Source organism: Camelus ferus, chromosome 11 (assembly GCF_009834535.1).
Source record: "Camelus ferus isolate YT-003-E chromosome 11, BCGSAC_Cfer_1.0, whole genome shotgun sequence".
Taxonomy (NCBI): domain Eukaryota; kingdom Metazoa; phylum Chordata; class Mammalia; order Artiodactyla; family Camelidae; genus Camelus; species Camelus ferus.
This window is the reverse complement of record NC_045706.1, coordinates 14,755,345-14,781,229: the sequence shown is the minus strand read 5'-3', so window position 1 is coordinate 14,781,229 and position 25,885 is coordinate 14,755,345. Positions and strand designations below refer to the sequence as shown.

Here is a 25,885-nt window from a genome sequence, read left to right as displayed (position 1 = left end):
GAGAGGCAGAATCATGCTAGTTCCCTGTTCTGCTCCTCCAGAAAGGCAGTGTGGGGGCTGACTCAGCCTTCTTGGCATCTGCTGTTTTTTCCCTTGAAATGGGAGAGGTTTCCAATGCAACTGGACTGGCTTGATCTCAAAGCTGCCACTCACCTGTTCTGAGAGACTTTTTTTTCCTGATGCAGCATCCTAATCAGGAAGGATAATGAGGGTGTGCCTTGGCCCAAAGTCGGTTTCTGGGCAAAGGTGGATAAATCAGTCCACCTACGCAGCTTTCACAAAACCCAGAGGGCTCTCTACAAGTCTGCGCAAAGCCAGTCTGCATGGAGAAGAGCATCCTGCAGCCCCACTGCCTCACCCGCTGCAGCCCCTGCCCCAAACCGTGTGTCACGTCAGGAGGAGGGGCGGCAGCTCATGGCCCCAAGTGAAGATGCATAAAACGGTGCAAAGAGATATATACCATTGCCTTCCAATGCTCTGGTTTCCTTTGACCAGCTCAAAACAGAAAAGAATTTAAAAGGCAGCAATATCCCAGCATAAAAGCATACTGGCTTTTTGGAGATGGTTACTGCTTTCTCATCTCCTTCCAAGGAATTAAGTGCAAAAACTTCTAAGCAGTTTTTGCAATTTAACAGTGCTAGATAATCATTATCTGTAAATGTGTGCATTCCTGAAAGACCTAACCAGTCTCTTCAAATTGATAGATTCAGTTCAATCTCTACCAGAATCCCAGCCAGATGATTCATAAATTGACAAGCTGATCCTAAAATGTATATGGCAATGCAAAGGACCTAGGAGAGTCAAAAATTTTTGAAAAAGAATAGGATAATGTTGGAGGACTTAAACTACCCGATTTCAAAACTTACTATAAAGCTGTTAAGTAATCAAGACAGCATGGTGTTGGCTTTGGGACAAATATAAAGGTTAATGGAACAGACAAGACAGTTCCAAAATAAACCTACACATTTACAGTCAATTGATTTTCAACAAAATGCCAAGGCAGTTTGATGGGGAAGGGATAGTCTTTCCTACAAATGATGATGGAACAATTGGACTTACATATCCAATCAAACCCCTACCTCACATCATACATAAAAATTAACTTCAAATGGATCACAGACCTACATATAAATGTTACAACTATACAACTCCTAGACAACAACATGAAAGAAAATCTTTGTGACTGTGGTTTAGGCAATATTACACAAAAGCATAATCATAAAAGACAAAAACTGACCAGTTGGATGTTGTCAAGATTAAAATCTTTTACTCTTCAAAGAACATCAGGAGAATGGAAAGATCTGCCACTGACTGGAAGAAATTTCTGCAAATCATATCTTTAAAGAGGGGAGTATCCAGAATATACAAAGAGCTATTACCACTCAATAACGAGAGGCCAAGCAACTTAATTAAAACATGAGCAAAAGATTTAAATAACACTTTACCAAAGAAGACACACGCATGCTGAATAAGCACATGAAAATATTTTAAACATTGTTAGTCATTAGGAAAATAAAATTAAAGCCACAATGAAATACTACTACACACCAACGACAACAGCTACAACTAAAAAGACTGACCACAGCATGCGTGAGGGGGATACGGAGAAAGCAGAACCCTCATCCACAGCTGGTGAGAGTGAAAAATGGTACAGCTACTTTGGAAACCTCTTTGGCAGGTTCTCAAAAAGCTGAACATAAATATACCACGTGACTCAGCACTTCCACTCCCAGTTTTTGAACTAAAAGAAATGATAACTTATGTCCAAAGACTTACATGCAAAAGTTCACAGTAGCAATATTCATAATAGCCCCAAACTGGAAATGATCCAAATGACTCTCAGCTGGGGTACAGATAAACAAAATGTGGAGCATTCAAATAATGGACTACTGCGAAGCTACTGCTTTTTATTAAAAGGAACAAACTACTGACACACTCAACAACGTAGATGACCCTCAACAAGATTATATTGAGTGAAAGAAGCCAGACACAAAAGACTATGTATTGTATGATTCCATTTCTATGAAACTTCTAGAAAAGGCCAAACTAAAGTCATATAAAGTAGATCAGTGGTTGTGGGGACGGGGGAAGGGAATAAGACTGGGAGCAGGGTTGACTGAGAAGTCAAATTGGGGTGATGGAAAATTCATATGCTAAAATCCCAAGACTCAGTACCTCAGAATGTAACTGAACTTGGAGAAAGAGCCCTTTAAAAATGCTTAAGTTAAAATGAGGCTGTAAGGGTGGGCACTAGTCCAATCTGCCTGGTGTCCTTAATAAGAAGAGGAAACTGGACACATGAAGAGACACCAGGGGTGAGCACTGGCACAGAGGGAAGACTACGTGAGGGCACAGTGAGAAGGTGGCCGCCTGCAAACCAAGGAAAGAAAACAAATCCGCCAACACCTTGATCTTGGACTTCTAGCCTCCAGAACTGTGAGAAAATAAACTTCTGTTGTTTAAGCCACAAAAAAGGGGGGGAGCGGTGATGGAAAAGTTGTAAACTGCATTGTGTTGACGGCTGTACTATTGTTTAAATGTAATAAAAATAAACTGTCTACTTACAAGGGGTGAATTCTATGGTATGTAAACTATTCTTCAATAAAGAGACATGACAATCAGAAGAATGAAAGACAACAGTGGAGGGAGAGAGGTGGGAAAAAAAAGGCCAGACAGGAAGACAAGAGGAACTTTCCTATTCACTATCCACAAGGACACATCAGGGCGTGCATGTGTCCATCCCTTTTGGGGGGTCCAGATTCCTTTGGGAAGCTGTTAAAAATAGTAGATTTTTTTTTCCAGAACAAAATACACCTGCATTGAATGCTGGATATATGCATGCAACATTGTACTATTAACAGTTGCCTGAAGATTGGAACACTTTCAAAAGGATTAGAAATCATTATTTCTCTTTCGTCAGAGGAGTCGCTATTCTCTTGCACAAGAGGAGAAACAGAGATGCAGAGAGATGAGGTAACTTGCCCGGAACCACATGAGAAGTTGAAATGAAAACCTGGGCTCCTCCATTAACTTCGGTATCGTTCCTAGGAAACTCTCAGGCCAGTTCTTGGGCTGTCTGCTTTCACACACGATACCTGATGGGATTTTTCTCTGAAGTTTTGAAACAGGTGACATCCTTCTTGTTTTATGGTGATCAAACCGAGTCCCAGAGGCCAAAGGACTTATTGCACCAAAACCAAGGTCAGTGTCAGAACTAGGAAACTCCCAGATCTTCCAACACAGGTTTGATTCTCTTGCACCAATATCATTACACCATTACACTGCTTCTCTTGTTTCAGAAATCTTAGACAACTAGAAAAAACAACTCCTGTCTGATATAAAAAGATGGCTAAGATAATTGAGGAGGTTTTGATCAACACATATCTTGGATATTCTGCCAAATTTCAAGGCAGAGCAAATAATTACACTGAAGGCAAAACATAAATCTGAATGGATGGCCGCATTTGAAACCAGCCTCTTCTCCCTGGCGCTCCCCCAGCTCTGTGCTTGAACTGACACACGTGTTTGACTTTCCCCGCTGTTGCCATGGCTGGGCTGTCTGCCCTAGCCCACTGCTCAGCATGGAGTGGAAGGAGATGCGCTTTGGAACAAGAGAACCCAGGATCTGCATTCTGACCTTGCCAACAGTGTGGCCTTGGGTGCTTTGCTGGACTTATTTCTTCATCTGTAAATACTGGTATAAGAAAACCTACCATGTAGGATTGTTACGGAAACTAAATGACCAAAGGTAAGTTCAGTTCATACCAAAGTTAAGTACCTGGAACCAGTCCGTGCAAGGGAGCATTCTCCCTCTCTTCCACGTTAGACATCCCTTCAAACACGTGGACCACACCTACATCATCGTAACTCCAGGATCTCTCTTGATTTTCACAGAGCGAGTTCTCTAGAAATGTCCGATGAATTAATAGGCCAACAGAAGCCCTTATCCAAAAACCTCCAGATGGATGAGCAATCATTTCTTACACAATATTGGCTGTCAAAAGAGAAGTAAAGGATGAACTTCTGTGTTTCAGCTGTCATGTCAGGATTTACTTGTTTCCAGATACTGTGCTAAAGCACCTCCCAAACCATATCCCATCTGATCCTCTCCGCCCTGTGAGTTACGCATCACATCCATTTAACAGATGAGGAAATCAAAGCTTAGGGAGATCAAGAAATCACCAAGGTTGCTTAGTTAGCAAAGGATGGAGCTGTGGTCTGAACTCAGGTCTGTCCAACTCCAGACTGTACTCAGAACCACCAGGTCCTGGAGCCTTCCCACCTCTCAGCAGCGCTGTTCACAAGGGGAGGCCCTGGCTGAAAGTATTTCCTATAATTTTACAGCATCATCTTTCAACTTCTTTTTTTTTAAGAATGAAAATAAAGGTTTATTGTACCAAATTAAGGTCTTCATATTCTACAGTTTGCTAAGGCTAAAAAAAGACTAGATAATTTTTTAAGACCTTCACAAAATTTTTACTTTCACGATCCCTCCTGCCTTTAGTTACTAAATGGTGTGATCAAATGTTGTAAAACAAAGCAAAACAAAAGCACTGTAAATAACACCAAGTCCTGTAAAGACCGGACCCCAAATGTTGCTTCTTGACATAGGTGATCTTCATGGTATGAGACAGCATGATCCTAACACCTTGTAAAGCAGCCCTGGCTGCTCCAGCCTGCCCGTCATTTACAAATTCAACAACAGCCACGTCATGTCTCCCAGGTATTAAATGTGCCTCCCTGAAACCAGAAACTAAGTAGCATGGATAACATCATCTCATTAGTCTCTTCTGGTAAGTTATTAAGGAATACAACATAGTTTAGAGGGTAACCAAGGACCCTTGAATGTTAGCTGAATTTGGTATTCCCTGACCAGGGGTTTTGTTTGTGGTTGTTACAGTCTGTTCCACGGTTTGGCTTTTTTTTTTTAACTTTTCTTTGCCCCCCCAAAATGTCATGCATTTTACATATTATATCACATTGTTCTCCCTTATAAGGTAGGCAGGAAGTCCTGAAAGCATTTTTCTTTTTTTTCCTTCTTTGGAATAGGCAAGAGGTATGTCTCAATTTTTTTCTTTTAAGTAAACTTCTTTATTAAGAACACGCACTGAAAAACATGCACATATCACAAATTTCCAGCTCAATGAATTGTGATAAATGCAACACAACTTGTAACTAGCGCCCAGACCAAGCAAGAGAGCAGTGTCTGTACCCAGAAGCCCCTTCGTGCCCTCTTCCAGTCACTGACTTATAACCACTGCTGACTTCCAACTCTACATGCTGGTTTTACCCATCTTTGCAGTTTACATACTGGAAGCAGACATGGCTGGGTTCTTTTACTTGACACCATGAGAATCATGCAGGAATGCTGTGTGGTTGTGCTTCACCACATCTCATGACTGCATAGTATTCCTTTGTGTAATGATAATGCATCTTATTTATCTGTTCCACTTTGATGGACATTTGGGTAGTCTTTAAATGCTGGCTGTTCTGAACAGTGTTACTGTGAAAATTCCAGTCCACGTCTTTCGGTGAATTACATACACATCTGAGTTGTACATCTACATAAAAGTAGATGATACTTGGCAAGTTTACTGGGTATGTTTATGTTCAGATGGAGTACTTCCAGTTATTCAAAGTAGTTTTTGCCTTTTATTATATTTTAATCCAAGAGGAATTCAAAGGAATTAAAGAAGAAGAATCAAATTAAGAACGCTTTACTGAATGGATTCCCAAAGTGTTTTTCCAACCTCTGTGAAGTGAATTTTTTTTTTTTTTTTAATAAAATGCTCTCTAAGTGAAAGCTCTGTAGTTTAATCCCATCAGGTATCCATTATTTCGGGACATCGAGAGTGCCACCAAGCAATTTCCAATTCTCCTTTCATCCTTGTCCTTCTGTTGGTAGAATCCTTTGAACTGATGGAGAGACGTGGATGGAATGCAAACAGCCCTCATATTTAATTCCTAAATTGACTCAAAATCAGCAGGGCACTGCCTGGATCACTCTGCATAAGTCTTGGCCGTGAAGTTTCAAAAGTGGCTTCTTCCAGTTAGGGCCATGGCCCAGTGGAAGGGGTAAAAAAAGAACTGGGTTGGGGAGGACTTCAGTGGCTACTAAAAAACTGAACTTTTCTTCTCATGTTTGAGCTTCAGCATTTCTTATCCATTATGTTTATTGTTAATAATATGCTTTGCATTTGTTTCATAGTTGGGCATTTGTAAAGTACCGTCCTATTTAACCCACCCAATGCTTCAGCGGGTACGCTGTCGTTCTTAGGTCTATTAATGGGCTAAGAAAAGTCTTCAGAGTTACAGAGCTAGTGTTCGATCTAGAGTTTTTGATTAAGTTCATTCTCCCTTCCCCCCACATCCTGCTATATGTCAAGGGTCAGAAAGACTGGAAATTACTTTGGTAACTTGGATAGCTAAAAGATAATAAGCACTTATTTATTTATTTATTTACTTACTTACTTACTTACTTACTTACTTACTTACTTACTTACTTATTTAGCTTCTTCTACCAACTCTCATAAGGGAGTGAGTGCAGCAGCTCACCACCCAGGTAAGATCCAAGTGATCTCTGAAGACTACCCCTTGCAAAAAAATAACTCACTTGGGGTGGCACTTTGAAATTGTAGACAGGAGAAGGATCCTGGCTCTGGGGCCCCCTTAGGAGGGGGTCTACTCGCCCATTTTAGACATGTTTATAGGCCTCCCAGTTTCTGTACATGCAATGTCAGGAACGGTAAGGTGGGTATTCAAGAAATCTGTTAGGCTGGACCCTGTACTGAGCTTTCAGAATGACTGGCTGTACTGAGACCCAGTTTCTTTCCCCTAGTCCTATCTACTGTCTGAAAAGACTTGTATGTGCTATAATGTTTAAAGGGTACGAAAGTATTGATTCTGCCTCGTTTGCAAGATTGTTGTGTAGGTAAAAGAAATGTTAGTTACATAAAAATTCACCTTGAATAATACAACACAGGGAGAGCATGAACTAGGCTGCAACACACCAGCTGATTCCAGACTGTTTTCTTTTCAAATACTTATACTCTAAAAGGGATTTTAAAGGGGTCTCTTTAGGAAGTTGGAGGGACAGACTCTCGGAATCCAATGGAATATTACTGTGAACACTGAGTAGACTGTCAAGTCAGCTGCAGCTCTGCATGTGGTAAAAACTACTAGCAAAATTCCAGGGAAGGAACCATGAAAAAGTCATCTTGCTTCTGTTTTAACAAAACCTGTTTTCCCAACTCAGACACCACCCTACAGTCAAGGTCAAAGGTTTTACATCTTTTCCTTTCTTAACACCAGGAGATAAATATTTGCCTTCAAGTTTCACATTCTTGAAATCTAATCCCAATTGGATAATTTTTGCTTCTTCTGCAAGGGCAAACACTGCAGGTTTCTTATTACTCATGATCTCATTTCTGGTCTCCTTTCCAAGCCAAGAGCATGTTGGAGTCAGGAATATACAATAACAGCAATCCAAAGGGTCTCTTCCCTGCCAGTTGCTCCCAGGGAATCGATGATCAATACAAGTGTCCTGGTGGCCAAATGGCACAAGTAAGTGCAAGGGGGAGAGGGGGTGGGAAAGGGCATGGCAGGTTCCCTTTATTTAATATCTTAGTAATGACTGTGTAACTTGTAGGAAACATGCAGAAAGCAGGGTGTTTTTTTAATCAAAATATCTAAACTTGTTACATAGTGTATAGCAAATACATCCTCCTGATTTAGTGACATTCCAGTCTGTCAACTGCTTTTCCTCACCAAGCTGCTATCTCTAAAGGACATTCCAGTTCTGTGATTTTTATCCTTCTCTGGGAATTACAAACATTTCTCCATCCTGCCCCACTCTTTTTCCTTCCTTGGGATTTCTGTACTAACATAACTCTTAAAGGACTTCACGAGAGTCGCGTCAAACACAGAGCTTTGTAGGCAGCCCTTGCTCTGCTTTGGAGTCTTGGGTGATCCTTACAAATTATTTCCACTAAGACCGTGGTTCTGAGTTATCAACTCTTTCACATACAGTTCAGCTCTGGGCCACCTACAGCCCACTATCAGACTAAAAATATTTTTTCTTCTCCAGGGTTAGAGGAGTCTTCAGGGTGGGAACCAATACCGGAGGAGTCAGAAAAACACAGCTTGCTTTTAAAAACATCCTTGTCTGATTTCCTCTCCCATTGTGGCTGGACTTTACCCCTTTAACAAACAACTAAGCCTTCCAGCCCCAAACCTGCAGAGCTCAGACTCTGCCATTTCTCTGGGAGCAGAGGGGAGGGGTGCTTCTGGCCATCACTGAGTGTCAGTGCTAATGGTCAGCAGGAAGAAGAAACAGAGTGTAAAGTAAATTCTAAGAAGGGAGGGGGAGATGTATGAAAGAATTCAGGCCCCCCCAGGTTTGGCAGTACCCAAATCAGAGCCCATCTAAAACAAAGCTCATGAAGGGGGAGGGTATAGCTTAGTGGAAGAGTGCAGTGCTTAGCATGCACGAGGTCCTAGGTTCAAGCCCCAGTATTGGTACCTCCATTAAAAAATAATAATAACAAATAAATGAATACATAAGCTGAATTACTTCCTCTCCCCACCCCCCTCAAAGTAAAGCAAAGCTCATGCTTTTGGATGACAACCAAAGTGTTCCTGTGTCCTACAAAGAAAGTGATACTTGATTCACATTCCAGACTCTACACCCTGGGTGGGTGCTTGCCCTGCCTCGGGTCCTCTGGATTCCTCTGGAAGGGCAGGCCTCGGGCACGGAGCCAGGATAAGCCAGGAGTGCTGGGCAGGAGAGCACCCTGCCAGCCGCACCTGCTGCCCCTCCCACTCATCACGTCGGGTGACAGAGGGCCCTGTCAGAGGGGAGCCAGTGACCCTGATGTGGCGGGACACTGGGACCCAGATGACAGCCTGAGTCACAGACATCCACCAGTGATGCTGTGTAGTCGCACAGCTCCGTAACCTTCAAAGTGTTAGACTGTACACCCACAGCCGGTGTCAAGCCTGCACTTTGCCTCAGGGCAGCAGACTGGCCTGAGCTCTGAGGTCAAGGCATCCCAGTGCTCCTTAACAAAGTCTAGTGAACTTAGTCAAAGCCAGCCAACTCCTCTGATGACAGACAGACAGATGGAAAACCCAGTGCCCAGGCAAAGTAGCCGCTCTGCAAAGAAATGCTGGTGGCACCTCTTGGGTCAGTCTTCCCCACTGCCCAGCAACTGGACCAGAGGCCCTTCACTGAGCTAAGGACATTTAAATGCCAGGTTATTTTTTATTAAATACCACACACACAATACTCTCTGGATAAGAAGTCTTTAATGTCATTCCATTGCCTACTGACAAAAGTTGAACTTCCTAACCCCAGCATTCAACAGCTTCCACAATCTGGTCTCCACCTACCTGTCCAGCTTTTTAAAAAAATCACAGGGGCCCCTCGGGAGAGGTGGAGCAGGTCTGGGCAAGGGCTTGGCCACCAACACCTTGAACAAGAGCCTCCAGTGATCCCCAGGCGCAGCCCAGGCAGAGAACACCTAGACTAGAATGAACTCTCCCCAACTCCCCAGACTCAGGCAGTCCCTTCAATTAGCATTCATTTCTCACTCCGAATATACACTTTTTATACATTGATAAAAAGTGACACCATTTATCAAATGCAATAAATTATAACTGTTAGTTACTCAGGTTTCCCAACCGGACTTTTCACTTCTCAAAAGCAAGAATACTTGTCTTATTCATTCCCGTAGTTCCAGAGTCCCGTAAGAGCATGTTTCAGGTATTTTTTGTAAATCTAATCTACTTTATATAATAAAATACCAACGCTCAGTGTGAGTCAAATGCTGCCTTCTCTAGGGACCTTTTCTCGTCAATCTCACCTGGAAACGATCCCTCCCTCCCTCCTCTGCACTCTTAAATAAATAGCACTTACTTATTCCACTCATATAGTGCCTTAAACTTGTAGATATTTATGTGTTTTAAGACTTCTACTAACTTTTAAGTTCCATTAAGGCAGGGACTGTGTCTTTTATAACCGTATATTACAACTCTAGTTATGCAATCAGCTAGCACAGCGCAAGCATTAAATGTTAAATTCTCGTTTAAAGAATGAATTATACACCAAACTAGCAGACCCAAAATATGTCAGGCAAGTACAGTGCTGAGAAGAACTATAATGCTGCAGAGCAATGACAGAATAAATTTTTGAGAGCAAACTCTATCGGTAAATCCACATTTGGATTTTATTCTATTCTACGCTATATTTTCCTTTTAAAAATTCTTTTTATATCTCTCCTCACCTCCTTCAAGAACAGTCCTATTTCCTGCAATTTTACTCTGAGTACGCTTTCTGGTAAACAGTAATTCTAATTCTTTCAGTGTGGTCACCTGCAAAACATATACAAACAGGTCACCTGCAAAAAATACTCCTGACTCGCAACAGAAAAACTGATCTGTCTAGATCCTCTGATATTAGAGCTCTCGCTTTCCTATGGAGCCAAGCAGTTGTCCCTTTGCCACTCTCTCCAAAATGAAGACAGTGGCATCACTTCCTTATCAACAAACTATCTCAGGTGCACAGATGCTCTCTCAGCGTCTCCCTGGAAAGAGTGGTCCAGGCAATCCCCATCCAAGGCAAGTCAACTGCCTTCTGTCCAATTAGGACAGAAAAGCTGTTCCCACTTCCTTGCTGCAGGCCAGCCAAGATGAACACAAGATGACTTAGGTTTGTAAACCTTGGGGGGAATACTTATTCCAAAAATAATGAGTCTATTAAAGGTGAGAGAGTGAACAAAATGCTGTTTTCTTCTGTGCATAATCAGGGCCAGAACTAGTGATCTGGAGAAAGGAAATGTACTACAACCCAAGGTAACACACACATGCTGAACACCTGGCATAGAGTAATGTCATGCTGTGTCTTCTCCGGGCCAGAGGCCAGTCTGCACGAGGCCAAAGCCTTTAGGCAGGAGCCTTGTTCATCTCTGCGTCCCCAGTTTGTGCAAATTGTAAGACCTCAATAAGCATTCACTGAATGAAAGATGCTGTGCCTGGATCAAGAGGAAGGGACAGTGGTTGGTGATGATTCAAAGGGTCAGAGAAGACTTAGAAATGGACCTGCCAATGGAGATTAGAAAGAAAAGCAGAATCTCCCTTTCATTACTTTACGTACCAGAACTGAAGACTTTTCCTCTATCACTCACATTATAGTCAAGAAGGTACCTGCACCACTCCTTCCACCCTCCCTTCCCCCAACACACAAGTGCAAACTCAGAAAACCAGACATTTCTTTACCTCAAGTTACTTTTCTGTATAATTTCCAAGTACAATGATCAGCTGAAAGTTCATTTCTTACCCCTAGTACATTTAACTGATACATGGGATCAATTTAGAGACCAAAAATCAAAGACAAGATAGAAACAGAAGAGAGAATATTGGTTCTTCATTGCAGAAAAGCAGCTATCTTAGAAAAATGTGTTTCAAATGCCCTAACCTTGCAATATAATGGCTCAGAACAGGAAGAAATTAGCTTGATTTCAGTAACAGCCAGGATGCTACCACCTCTTAAATCAAGCAAAAATAATTATCACACACACACAAAACCCACTGGCAGGCAACATCCAATAGTGATGACTTCACACTCAGTTTATGCTGAGCTGGCTTATTCCATACCACAGCAATTTCACCAGGTCGACTTGCCTCGGTTCACCTCTTCCTAGCCTAGAATGAGTGACCAGCAGTAAAAGTCCAAATCAGCCTGCAGCACTAGTGCGCTCAGAGTCGAATTTAAAGTCCCTCACTCATTCTGGTGGCTGGTGAGAGCAGAGGGCATTCCTCATTAACCAGGAACAGAAGAGCAGCTAATTGGTTCTTAGCACTTCCTGTCTAGTCTGGAGCAGGTAGATAGAAGTGATTAATTTTCCCACAAAGGGTGATGAACTCAGTGCTACCAAGAAATACACCCTTTACCAAAGAGACGGCAAGGATTAGCGCCCTGGCAGAGCCTAGCCGGCTGCTGAGATCTGCCAAGTTTGGGTCATATTTCAATTACCAAGACAGAGGGACCCTTGAAAATGTCATCACAAGCCTGAAAAGTTTTCAAATGATGCTATTCCTCAAATGAGGACACCCAGGGAGTCACTGTGTCTAGCCTCTCGGCTACATGGGCATCTTCTTGGACTAGGTGCAGGTCAGTTACCTCAGGTGGCTTGCTCTGTGCTGCTCACAGGAGACTCACAGAACAAAAAGTTATTTTTTAATAATATTAGTTAGAAGTAAACAAAATGAAAGCAGAAATGGGCATTCTGAATTATGAGCTGTTTTGATAATTTATGTAGTCATTCCCCTGAATTAATTTTTATAGTTGAACTAGAACCCTACCTTTTCAGCAATGAGTGCATAAAAACACATACAAAAAGGCATTCAAAGTACAGGAAATGGGCTTCTCACAGGCCATTCAGCACAGTTTAAAACTGTTTCTACACTAGTGTGATCCCATTTAGAAGCGTTAGTTTGAAAACTAAAATAAAAGGCACAAGCACCTGACGTCAATAGCTACCACCATTGCATCCTTAGGGATTAAAGATTAAATTAATATAGTTTCCATGTGCTTTCTGCCTGAATTGGCAAGTGCATTGGGCTTTCATTGGAAGGAAACATCTAAAACACATTGAGAACACCTCCCCGAAAGTCAGTTATTCCAGGTGAATGCACGGTGGATACAGAAGAACAAATCCACGCACAAGATCACATTAATACAAGTCAAGATCAGGGTCATTTAAAAGTAACACGTGGCTGAGATACAGAAGCAACCTAAGTGTCCATCAACTGACAAATGGATAAAAAAGATGTATGTGTATATATATATATATACATACATACATACACACACACACACACATATACATACAATGGAATATTACTCAGCCATTAAAAGGAATGAAATATTGCCATTTGCAGCAACATGGATGGACTTGGAGGGCATTATGCTAAGTGAAATAAGTCAGAGAAAGACAAAAATACTGTATGACATCACTTATATGTGGAATCTAAACAATACAACAAACAAGTGAATATAACAAAAAAAGAAGCAGACTCACAGCTACAGAGAGCACACTAGGGGAAAGGGAGGAGGGGAAATACAGGGGCAGGGGAGCAGGAGGTATAAACTATTAGGTATAAAATAAGCTACAAGAATGTACTCTACAACACAGGAAATATAGCCAATATTTTATAATAATCATAAATGCAGTATAACCTTTAAAAATAATGAATCACTATATTGTACACCTGTAACATATAATACTATACAGCAAGGATACTTCAATTAAAAAAACAAACAAAAAGAATAACACGTGGCTGAAGCTACTCCATACTCGTGATTCACCCAGTGAGCATGTCAAGGCCACCCTGCTTTTGTGGGGGAGCCTCATCGTCCCCCAACTCCAGTCACAGGAACTGCCCTGACTCCATGACCTGCCTCTGGCCACAGCGAATGATCCAGGCTGGACAGATGACCAAACCACGGCAACGGAACCTTCCCCAGGACTTCCTGACGAGAGCAGGGGAGAGCAGAGCCTTTCCTGCTGAGGTCGGGGAGCTCTGAGCTGCTGCAGCCGCACCCCTTTCACGCAGGGAGAGCAGGTTGGTGGCGTGAACACACAGAGAGATGGCACCTGAGGCCCTGGCTTCAGCCCCTCCTATCCCTGCCGCTGGGTTACGTTAGCCCCTTTCTGCTTCAGCTGGTGCTCTGGGTTGAATGGTGCCCCCTAAAAAGATATGTTGAAGTTCCACTCCTCAAAACCTCAGAATGCAATCTTGCTTGGAAGCAGGGTTGCTGCAGATGTAATTAGTTAAGACGAGATCGTTCTAGAGTTAGGTTGGGCCTGAATCCAACATGGCTGGTGTCCTCACAAGACAAGGAAAGGGAGACAGAGAGGGTCGAACGCCAAGCCACAAGGAGGCAGAGACTGGAGTTATGTTGTCACAAGCCAAAGAATGCCGGGGCCACCAGCATCTGGACCTGGCAAAGCACCCTCCCCCAGAGGCCTCGGAGGGAGCCTGGCCCTGCCGACAACCTTGATGTCAGACTTCTAGTCACCAGAAGCTCGGAGAGAACACGGGATGGGTTCTCTGTCATGGCCTGCAACCCTACTGACAATTCGATTTCAGTTGTTGGGCCCCAAGAACTGTGAGATTCAAGATTTCTGTTGTTCTAAGCCACCAAGTTTGTGGCCCTTTGTAATGGCAGCCCTAGGACACTAAGACAGCTGGTTTGAGGTGAGTTTCTGTCACTTCTGACCAAAGATGCTGCCTCAGAGTCTAAAGTGGGCAGGCCTCATTTCTCAATTTCAAAAATGAAAAACTTTTTGCATCCAAATGCCTCGCGCAACACAAGTAACAGCTGTTTCCTCAAACTATTAAAAACTGATGACATACCCAGCCACAAGCCTTTAGTTTTGCATTCATACAACTTTCTTCTGAAGAATTATACAAATAGATGGTGTTGTTAATCCGGACGTCACGCTGGATTCAGTCAGACTTCAAATCTCAACTCTCAGTGCTTGTTAATTTCAGGGCAAGGTCACCATTCCGCTGGCCCCACCTGGACTGAAAAGCCCTGGGGATTACAGAAGAAAGTTTTCCTTCTGCTTACTTTTCAATTCAAGTATCAGACATGCAAACACTTTTCTCATTACCCTCTTATTTTGCTAAACTCGGCAAGAAAATTCCTAGAAGCCTCACGGTTCCGGCTGGAGCTTTTCTGCGACTGATCTCAGACTTGCAAATAACTCACAGCAGATGCTGCTCCCAGGGCTCCCAGGATTCTCCTCAAAGAGTAGGGCTGCTGATTATGACAAGAATGAGGCAGGGGGGAAAACCTGAGAAGGAAGAACACTGATTTTTAGACATAGGACATGGTGTGATTGAATTGTGGTCTCTACAGGGTAGGTCCATCTGGAACCTTGAAATATAACCTTGCTTGGAATAAGGGGTTTTGCAGATGTAATTAATATAAGGATCTGGAGGTGAGGTCATTCTGGACTTGACTGGGCCCTAAATCCAATGACAAGCCGTTAGAGGAAAAGAGAAAGGGAAACAGATAAGAGACACAGAGAGGAAGGCCATGGGAAGACTAGCAAAGATTGGAGTGATGTGTCCAGAAGTCAAAGAATGTTCAGGACTGCCAGCAGCCATCAGAAGCTAGGAGAGAACACAGGATGCATTCTCCATCAGCTCTAGAAGGAACCAACCCTGCTGACACCTTGATTTCAGATTTCTGGACCCCAGAACTGTGAGAGAAGAGATTTCTGTTGTTTTAAGCCTCCAAGTTTGTGGCCCTTTGTTAGAGCAGCCCTAGGAAAGGAACACAGAGCGTCTCCGAAAACACAGACGTTAGAGGGTGGGCACAGGGTGGGCCTCCCCTCGCTCACCACAACGCACATTCCACAGGACAACACAAAACTCCACATTTTCAGGATTTCACAGAAACCTCCTTGCAATCAACCACCATGTTAACCCTAAAATTTGCTCGAAATCTCCATCATCACACAGTCAATTTATTAACTCACCCCTTTGCAGTTGGTGCTGGGCTGGGAGCAAGGAGGCTGCAGCAATTGCCCCTGTGCCACCCAGACATACGGGACAATGTGAAGCCAACAAGATATCATCTTGGACTGTTGGCCTGTAATTATTTACATCTATAGTTGTTCTTTTGTATTTGTTATGATTTCTTCATGTAAGGGAAAGAATGAGGCCACTATGTGGCTATTGAGAAGAATGCTGTACACAAATGAACTTCTTTACAAAGCAGAAACAGACTCACAGACATAGAGAACAAACTTATGGTTACCAGGGAGAAAGGGGGTGGGGAGGGATACATTGAGAGTTAGGGATTTGTGGATACTAACTACTATATATAAAACAGATAAACAACAAGTCTCTACTGTAGAGCACAGGGAACTATAGTCACTATCTTATAGAAGCCTATAAAGAAAAAGAATATGAAAGGAATATATATGTGTATATGTATGACTGAAACATGATGCTGTACACTAGAAATTGACACAACACTGTAAACAGAGTAAACTTCAATAATTAAAAAAATACAAAAAAAATAAAAACCTAAAGCTGAAAAAACGTAATTTAAAATAGAACTTTGTGTAACTAAAAATAGACAAAATTGGTTTTTACATAAAACCATAAAAGAATATGAGACATAAGTAAATAAATTAAATAGCAAGTGGGAAAAAAATAAATAATGTCATAAATCTATACACACTGGCCCCAAATCATTGCCAACTAAAGAAAAGGAAACTACACAACAATATGCACAATATGGCCCTATTTGTCTAAACAAGAATATATACCCTCCCATGTGTTTCTGTGCATTGGAAACAGGAGAAAAGTAAGACAGGGAATTACATTCTGTATCACAGAACCTACGTGACTAAACTCCATATTCGTAAACACTTCTGTGGATGCCAGGGCGTTTACAGATGGATTCCCAACAACGGCCATCTCTGGAGAGCCGGGTTGGGGAGTGGGTAAGGGGTGCTTACTTTTTCCCTTCTACCAGGGTTGGCAAACTGTGGCCCTGCTTTTTAAAATAAAGCTTTACTGGCACACTCGTGTCCATTCGTTTAGGTGGTGTCCATGGCTGCTTCAACAGCAGAACTGAGTCGTTGAAACAGAGCGAGCAATGGTGCATGAAGCTAAAAATATTTACTACCTGGCCCCTTACCCAGTCTGCACAGAGTTATTATTTGCCCTCTGCCTTGTAAGATTCTATACCATGTACTTATTTGTTTATTCATATAGTTATTTAAAATGAGCACACATTACTTTGTAAAGAAAACTTTCAGAAGTTCTCTGCTTAGGGCGATTATCAACGATCTTCCTGGAAGCAGGTGGAAACTCAGAGGTTTTCAGGATGAGAAAGAAAGGATCTGGTGGCCTGTAAAGGGAAGATGTTGCAAAACAAAGATAATATAAAATAAAGGTTTAAGCAAAAACTTCTCGAATAGCCACTGAATGCCCAACGGAGAAATTCACTTAATTTCCTAGCACCTTGCTCCCATGTAATAGCTTTACTATTGCAAAGGCCTTTTGGAATATCTGACTTTTTTGGGGGGGGGGGTACAATTGGCAGAGAAGTAGTTGAAGGGTAAGGCTGGGGAGTGTGGGGGTGGGGGAGTCACAGGATTGCTCCGAGGCCCACTTTCGGCTTTCACCGATGGGTTGTGCCTTCTTGTGTTGCCTGGCTCTCCATGTCCTTAAACTGCATAAAGTCAGACCAGATTAAATCTATGGAACTTTCCTGCCATGATAATTCTAGGAGTGTGGAGCAGGAATTACCTTTAACACAGAAAAGCAGGAAGAGATCTTTCTGGTTGCTGCCAGGCCAGGTCCGGGAACCAGCCAACTGTGTTGCAGCCCCTTGGTGGTGTGAGTTCAGATTAGGCGAGGCCCCAAATACCAAAAGGCTCTGGGCTGGACGTGGTGTGAGTGAACTCAGTCAGAAATTCCTTTCCAGTACTCTCACTGCCCAGTCAGTTAAATTCAAATCACAAGACACAGTTACTAATGAGCACACCCAAGGCCATTACACAGCTTGAGAGTTGTGTTAAAAAAAAAGTCAAAGTCCCTCCAGTTTTGCTCAGGAATGGCTGAAGGGCCAGGGAGCGGCTGTGATGGAGAGAGAAGCCGGGTTCCACCCTGGGATTCACCACCAGATTCTGCACACATGCCTCCCACAGCCCAGCACCCCTTGGTGGTCCCACTCTCCGTGCTCGAGTGCCTTTTAAGCTTTCGCACATCAACAAATAGCACATGGACACCATTTTCCTGCTTATCCTCCCACCGAGGAAAATGGGAACCAGATGGGTTGGCCCCAAACCTGGGTGAAACTTGGTTCTGTAACCAAGGCAAGTTCTGATGGACCAGCCTGACGAGGCTGCAGACTCTGCCCCGCTGGAGTTGTCATCAGGACTTGCCATGTGCCGGACAATTCAAGCTGCCAGACAATGAGGGACCTGCACCCAACACACCAGCACAGGCTGCCCTGTTCCCACGCGAAGACTCACATTACAAGGCACACCACAGACGTGGGCGCCCCGGGCAGGAGCGCAGTAAACCATTTCCACCTCAACACTATGAAAATTCCAGTCTTATCATCTTAGAATGGGCTTAGAGGATTACATTCATGTGTCGGCAAAGTCCTCTGATCTTGGCTTTCTCCTTCAGCAATGGAACATCGTGGGGCCAACCGAACTCACGAAGACTGAGGTCCAGGACGGGCAGGCAATTGGGAGCACTTGGTTATATTAAAAATATAGAAGAAATGCTGATGCTTTTTACATTTTTAGGCTTTTTCCTAGTCTTTTTCATTGGAGATGTCTATCTAAGGCAGCTGTGGTGTTTTCTCAGGAGAAGTTTTATGTTCTAAGGGTGAAATCAGTGTTGTGCTGGGAGCTGAAGACGGGAAATTGACTCACAGAGTGCCCAGTGGAACCACCTAGGTTAAAGTCTACATGGGTGACTCGACAAGAGTTGAACTTTTAACTGATGGGTTTGCTTACAGAAGAAAAATGAGAGTCTCAACACTCAATTAAGCCCTATCCGTGAAAAAAAGTAACTTAAGATACACCAGCTAGTTGTCCTTAGAGATGAGCTAATAAGCTCATATTTATCGTATTTATGTAATATTGCAGACACTATAAATAATGTTCATAAGCTCAAATAATAAGGAAGAGGTGAGGTGTTAACGTTTCGTCCATTTGGCGGACGTGTCAGGCACCAGACCCCTGATGCAGAGGAGACAAAGGCCACAGAACACGGGCTTTGCAGACAGACATCATAGATTCAAACCCTGGCCCTGCCGGTCATCATCTGTATGCCATCGGGCAGCCGCTCTGGGCCTCATTTTTTTATTTGCAAAACAAAGATGAGAGTAATACTCAGAGTAATGCACAGGGAGTTGGTGAAAGGACTTGAATGAGACAGGTTTATAAGGTGTGAAGGCAGCCCAAATCAACCTTTATTAGCTCTCTCTGCCCAGAGGCTTACCCTGCAGAGGGGTGGCTGCTCCCAAAACAAGGGACTCCAACAAGATGACACTGTTGGTGTAACGTGCCAAGCGAGGTGGGTGTGGGGGAGAAAAATCACCCAAGATAACTGTGCTGGGGAGCCAGGGAGGCACCAAGAAGAGGAGCACTTAGATTTAAAGGGGAAGAGGAGTGTACTAGACAGGTGGTCCTCCCAGCCTCCCTCCTTCCGTTGCCATCCATCTGTCCACCTGTCCATCCCCATCCATGTATCGAGCACCTACCTTATGCTTTAGGTGCTGGGAATGTGGCTGCATGTGTCATGAAGTTTCCATTCTAGCAACAGGTAACAGACAATGACGGGTATACAAACAGAGAAGAATTTCAAAGCATGGGGGAAAAAAGCGCCATGAAGAAAATAAAGCAGAACCAGGGGATAGACCACAACCTGGGGGAAGAATATTCCAGGCAGAGGGAAGAGAGAGTGCAAAGACCTAGAGTTGGCAAGAGAGAGTGTGCTAGAGGGACATAAAGGAGGCCAGTGGGCTGGAGCGAATGGGGAGAGAGGCAGGTGATGCAGGAGGCAGGGGAGGAACTTAATCACAGAGGGCTGGCCAAGCCAGCCAAGCCAGCCAAGCCAAGATAACATGTTTCAATAGGTTTTTACAGTTCTGAGGTTTAAAGTCAAAACAAAAAACCCAGCCAGGCACATTTTTTCCCCCATGTGCTTTAAAACTCTTTAGAAAACACAAAGGAAGACTGGAAACCTGTCCTCCCTGCCCCCGTCTCGGCCCCCCTCCCATCCTTAGGCCTTAAACTCTGTCATGTAAGAACCAACACCTTCTTTAATCTCTTGCCAGAACCAGATACACTCTGCATCCTCAACAAGCTGCCAAAACAAAGCAGAAAGCTGAGCTAAAACTCTCTGTTAGAGGATGTTCTAAACTGTTCAAAACACATTTCTCTGTCTTTTCAAGTATGTTTATTTGGACGAGGTATACGGATATAAGCACAGATGCAAGGAGCCAGCTGCCGAGCACAAGGCAGACTCACACAATTATTATTTAGCAGGAGGGAAAGATAAAAGCGGTCTTAAGCGTAAGCAAGCATTTCTGCGTCATCTAATGTTTATGAGCAGAAAATGACCTCCATGCGAACCAGCAATGCTGAAGGAGACAGAGATAACATATTTGCCAAAGACTGGAACTTGGTGAACAAGAAAAGCAGTGGGGTTTGTTTCCTCTTTTATTAGGGCCTCCTCGCAAGGCCACACTTTAAGCCTGGGCAGCTTAAGGCACTGGTTCAACTCATTCTTGCCCATACAGACTCATACGAGGGGCTCTGCTTTAGAAAAACGGAGTTGGAGTGAGTCTCTGAACTCTAGCATTAAGACCATCTTGGGCTCCTCTACCTCTCACTACTGCATCTTTGTATCCTGCATATTTCAGGGAAGTTGCATTTCAAGTCATCTGTCTCATTTGGACACCCCATGTCCTGATATCTGATTTAAGAAATGTGGGCTCTTTTGAGCAGCACTATTCTTATTTCCCAGTAGACCCTCCCAATTCTCTAAGACTTCATACCCCAATACCTAGAGTATATAAGGCATATTTTTTTTTCATTTGTGATCTACAAGTTCACTTGACTGGATAATTTTCTTAAGGACAAAGATGGGAGTGCACTGCCTTTGGGTCAAGTTCTAGGGTTGGTTCTCTCTTTCTCTTATTGAAGCCACGAGGCAGCTTTAGCATGTAGGGCTTGAAATAAGAGCAGAAATTTAATTTCTGGGCCTCATGAAGAAAAGTCTATAAAGGTCCCCCTCCAAATTTTACAACCCCCAGAATAACTTTTCCTATATCCTTAAAAGATTCCCCTGGCAGGGGGAGGGGATGGGAAGGGATAAACTGGGAATTTGAGATTTGCAGATACTAACTACTATAAATAAAATAGGTAAAACAACAAGTTTCTACTGTACAGCACAGAGAACTATAGTCCATATCTTGTAGTAATCTAGAATGAAAAAGAATATGAAAAGGAATATATATATACATGTATATGTATGACTGAAATACTGTGCTGTACACCAAAAATTGACACAACATGGTACACTGACTATACTTCAATTAAAAACAAAAAGAAAAGAAAAGAAAAAAAAAAAAGATTCCCCTGGTAGTCCCTCAAAGATTAAAGGCTGTTTGGATGGGGATTGGATATGTTCTTTTGGAAAAAAAAATACACAGCACAGACTACCTGGACAAGACACAGGTCACAGACATGTGAGCTTCCGGCAGACCAAGCTCCTGGGTGGTCCTTCTATGGGAATCACTGACATTCACTTGTTTATTCATCAACTACTGAGCAACCAATGTTGGTAGGCACTGTGCTCCATCCTGGTGATAGAATGGACCTAAAATACTAGTGTTCTCTGCACTCACAGATCTTGGGTTTAGTGAACGAGGGGGTGGATTGTCATTTGAGGAAAAGATACCTCCAAGGTAGAGGAAAATGGAAGATCTGCTTTGTAACCAAAAGAAGAAAACAGCATGGGCCATTCCCACCCTATCACCAAGAAGGACTCCATCAAGTAGAGGTGCTTCCTGATATGCTCAGCCGACGCCAGATGCCACCCGTGCCTCAGCTGGGCTTGAGGAGGGCTACCTCCCTGAGTGGCCTGTGTAGCTGCTTGAAGTCGCACTGTTCAGTGCAACGTACCATGTTCTTGGAGACATGCCAAAAAAATGTGACACATATAACTTGTGTGCCAGAGATAACTGTTTAATAAGATTATGGATGTATACTTATGAAATTTAAAGCTATAATTGGAACATAGGTCCACTGGGGAAAAAAAAAGTAAACTAAGCAAAATTGGCTATTTCAAATGTTTTGTTCCAGTATTTGTCATGATTTCATTCATTTTGTAACCTGTTAACCTTTGAGAGCAAATAAGCAACAGCACGTGCTAAAGGCGTAAGAAAATTTTTAAATGAAAAAATTCCAGCCTTTGACTTTATTCTTATTTGAAAGTTGGAAAAAGGCTGTGACTATTTTATTTCATTGACAAAATGAGACCCAGTTCCTAAACAATCAGGAAGTTTGTGGACCTACTGTATAGTACAAGGAACAATTTTCAATTTCTTGTAACAACATATAATGGAAAAGAATCTGAAAAAAAAAGTATATATATGCTGTACACCTGAAACTAACACTGTAAATCAACTACACTTCAATAAAAAATAAAATTAAAAAAAAAGTTTGAGACCCACTGGTGCAGAGAGGGGAAAGGAAAAAAGAAATGAAAGCATTTAGCTACGGGTTCCAGAAGAAATCCAAATGGGTGTTTCACATCTCCCAGATTTACTCAAAGCTCACATATCAAAAAAACCTTTATTTACAGACCTGATAAGTTATGGGTAATTATTTGCCTTATACAATGGGCTATAATATGAGATTCAAAAAAAAAATTAGTACATTCATGGGATGCACTTAAGATAGGATTCAATTTAGAGAAGTTTGATGAGGCACTGTATCAAATAAGGCCCACAAAGGACCATGAGGGGAGAGGCCAGGAGCAGAAGAATGTGTATCGAGAACAGTGCTTAACCTCTGCTCCCCTACCCAGCCCAGGATGTGATTTCAAACAAAAACAAGACAAAACAAAGACCAAAATGCACAGGACAAAAAATTTGTCCTGTTACTGTTCTTTTGAGAGCCACCCTCCCTCCCCTGGGGTCCAGCACAAGTCCCCCCCTCCGCCCCCCCACTCCTGCACTCAGCACTCTCTTCCACATCTGCAGCAGTAGGTCTCAAAAGTGGCTTCTTTATATCAGTGGTTCTCAACTGAGGGTTGATTTTTGCACAGCATGGAACGTTTGGCAATGTCTGGAGATATTTTTGGTTGCTGAGCTGGGGAGGGAATGGGACTGTCACCTAGTGGGCAGCGACCAGGGATGCTGCTGCTCACCCGACAGGACAATCCCCCCAACAAAGATCATCCCATCTGAAATGTCAGTCGTGCTGAGGCTGAGAAAACCTGATTGACAGGAGGCAAAATCCTGATCGTCCCTCTGCAGAGTGGAGGTGCAAGTACTGAGTATTTTGGACTTTTCTACCCTTTTAAATGAGCTATTATTTAGTGGGAGGGAAAAACCTGCAGACCTCTGTTGTCATGATAGGATATTCCCTGAACCAGCTGGATAAGCCACTGATGCCAGGGTGACACTCGCTGACACGTGAAAAGGCAGAGGAAACCCACTTGAAAACACTAGGTCAAAACACCCATTTAAAACTTGTTTCAAAGAGGCTTGGCCGGGTCTCACACTTGCTCTTAAAACCCCTCCTCAGAAGTAATTTATACCAGTGAGCCGAGGCAAATTCATCTTTTCTATAAGGACATCATGACTCAACAAGCCTTTTGATCCATTGTAGAATGGCAATGATATTTTAATTAGTTATTTTCACTTACTTGTCAGAACCTGCTTGTATAATCCAAATAACTTCACATCCTCTTAACATACCTCCTGGACCCTCTCTGAGAAAGCAGGCTCAAATTTCTTTTAAATCCCCAATCCCAGTTAAGGGATAGAAGCTGCCATGGCGACCACACTCCTGCTGGCTTTTTGGCTAGACTCCCCCCCTCTTTTTTTTTTTAACCTTTCCTAAGTCATAAATCTATTTCCTTCAGGGATGAGATGATTTTTCTTGTCTCATTCCTTCTTTAGTGGTCGCATAGCACACTTTAAAACTTTTTTTCTCCAAAATAAACTTTGGAGAATGATTTGATTAATAACTAGGTTTTTAGAAAAACTGCATTGTATAGGCAAGAATCTCTAGATTTCTCTCATTTCCTGCCCAAAGATGGTAGAGGCCACAATCAGGCTCTTTCGACCTGCAGCTGTAACAAAAGATGAATAATGCACAAATGTTTTGCTACCTCATATTCATGCATGGGGACCTTCTTAAAGGAAAAAAATCCACACATTTATAGTAACAGATAAATTGACTCAATTCCTCTAGCCACTTTTACCATCCGATTCCCCAAATGACTCTTAAATCCTTTCATCTCAAATATAAATTCCATGGAGCTCTCCAACCACAGACAAAACAAAATGAAACAATCTGGAAACTACACTCCTCTTCCTTTCAATCTTAGGAATAGCAGCCTAAAAAAAAACCAAACAAACAAACAAACAAACAAAAACTACAAATACTGCTTAAAAGGTCAATAAACTATAACTCTCAGTCAAATAGCCCGCCTTTTCCTGCCCTTTAGTCTAGTAGTGGATCAATGAAAAACAAGCCTGGTAGTTCCATTTGCAGCATAAGAAATGCAAAAAGTTTATAAAATGTCTTTCAGGCCAATGCCAGTGGCTTCTGTCGCCAGCATCCAGCAGAGCCCTCGGGGCCTCAGATGCCGCCTAGGAAGCCGGGACTCTCATGTCCGCCCTGCAAAGCAAAGGACCTCCAGCACTGCCACTTTACCTTAAGCCAGGGCTCCTTTTCTTCTACTTCTGTTCTGGCTGTGCTGAGCAGGGAACTCCTCTGGGTTTCAAACTCAGAACCCTGCGACAAGGCTTGGAAACGCCAGGCCTCAGCCCCACGGACTGTGGCTCCCGCCTGGGGGACAGGAGCGGGCTCCTCTCGGAAGCTAGGCTAACGAATTGAAACGTGCATCTCTCCCGAGGCACACACGGGGAAAAAAAGAACACAGCGAGGCAGGCAGGCGTTCCCACCCTCCCTCTCCTGCTGTGCTTACTAGTTAAACATACCAGCAGCCACTGACGGGCCAGTCCATGTTTCTGAAAAAAGGAGGGGGGTAGATTTTCTTTCTTTCTTTCTTTTTTTTTTAAACGCAGGTGGGGAAAGTACCATTTCTTTACGTTCATCCACGGCTGTCTGCACCGTAAATCTGACAGTGATTATCCCCGAGGCGGAGGCTTGCATTGCAATCAGCCTCCTTCTTTTTAAGTTTCTTTCTTGGATTTGAGATGATGGAAAGGTACACATAGGGATCAAATAGCTGGCAGCCTCCTCTCCCAAGTCACTGTGTTGGAGGCACACTTTGTGACATCCTTCATGTCAGTGTAATAAAACCCAGTGCAACTTGATTTTGGTTTCCAGTTGTTATTCAAAAGTTTCCTATTTCAGAATGTTCACGTTCATATTTTTTGAGAGAAACGTTCCCCCCACCCCCCAATTTTGTTTACCAAGCTTCCATGATTCATATTGTTGGTACATTTTGTAATATGCTCTTTTATTGCAGCAAAAAAAAAAATTACTAGATACCTACATTGTAGGCACTTTACATGCATTACCTCACTGTTCACTAAACTGTCCTGTAGAAATCCCAGATGAACCCACCACAGAAGGCGAAGCCACATGCTCTGCATGTATGTGAGCCAGAGAAACCAGAGCTTTCTACCCTGACAGCACAGCCCCTTCCATGCAGCCCTTTATTAGGACTAGGGCAAGATTCTGTTACAACTCTTGTCATTTTTACCAAGGCTAAAGTGATTTAGGGAAATTTTTCATGGAGATTATTGGCCTGTAAAGATCAGCTAATAAAAAGACCTTTGTGTGTATGTGTGTGAAATCTCTTTAAGCTGGTTTGGAAGCAATCCCAAACACTGCTGAAGAAACTGTAAGGATTTTAGCAATAAAACTATGCTTCTACAATGAAGAGGAAGCTACTGGGTTACACATTACCATAATTACAAGGCATTAGCTAAATTTCTAGTGCATTTTCCTTCCAAGGAGTCGAAAGCTCCCATGAATGTGCCTTCACCACACCCTTGTAGGGTGAGGTTCTCTAAGTGTGATCTGTAATCCCCTGGCCCCTACCAGAATCATCGACAGCAGCGTTG

At 42.9% G+C, this 25,885-nt stretch overlaps 1 protein-coding gene across 22 annotated transcripts in view; it reads right to left on the bottom strand.

Annotated features, from left to right (window-relative positions):
• ABLIM1 (actin binding LIM protein 1) overlaps positions 1–25,885 on the bottom strand; it is a 282,491-nt gene that overhangs the window by 58,203 nt on the left and 198,403 nt on the right. The window contains exon 1 of one of the 22 annotated variants that reach the window (XM_032490863.1): positions 24,504–24,690. The exons of 20 other annotated variants lie outside the window; for them this stretch is intronic. Coding sequence is in view for 1 of the 2 variants with exons in the window: in XM_032490862.1 (XP_032346753.1) it covers positions 19,310–19,342 (33 nt within the window). In the remaining variant the exon portion in view is untranslated. Of the gene's footprint in view, positions 1–19,309; positions 19,662–24,503; positions 24,691–25,885 lie in introns of those variants that run through there. One more of the 22 variants, XM_032490862.1, reaches the window with a different exon arrangement.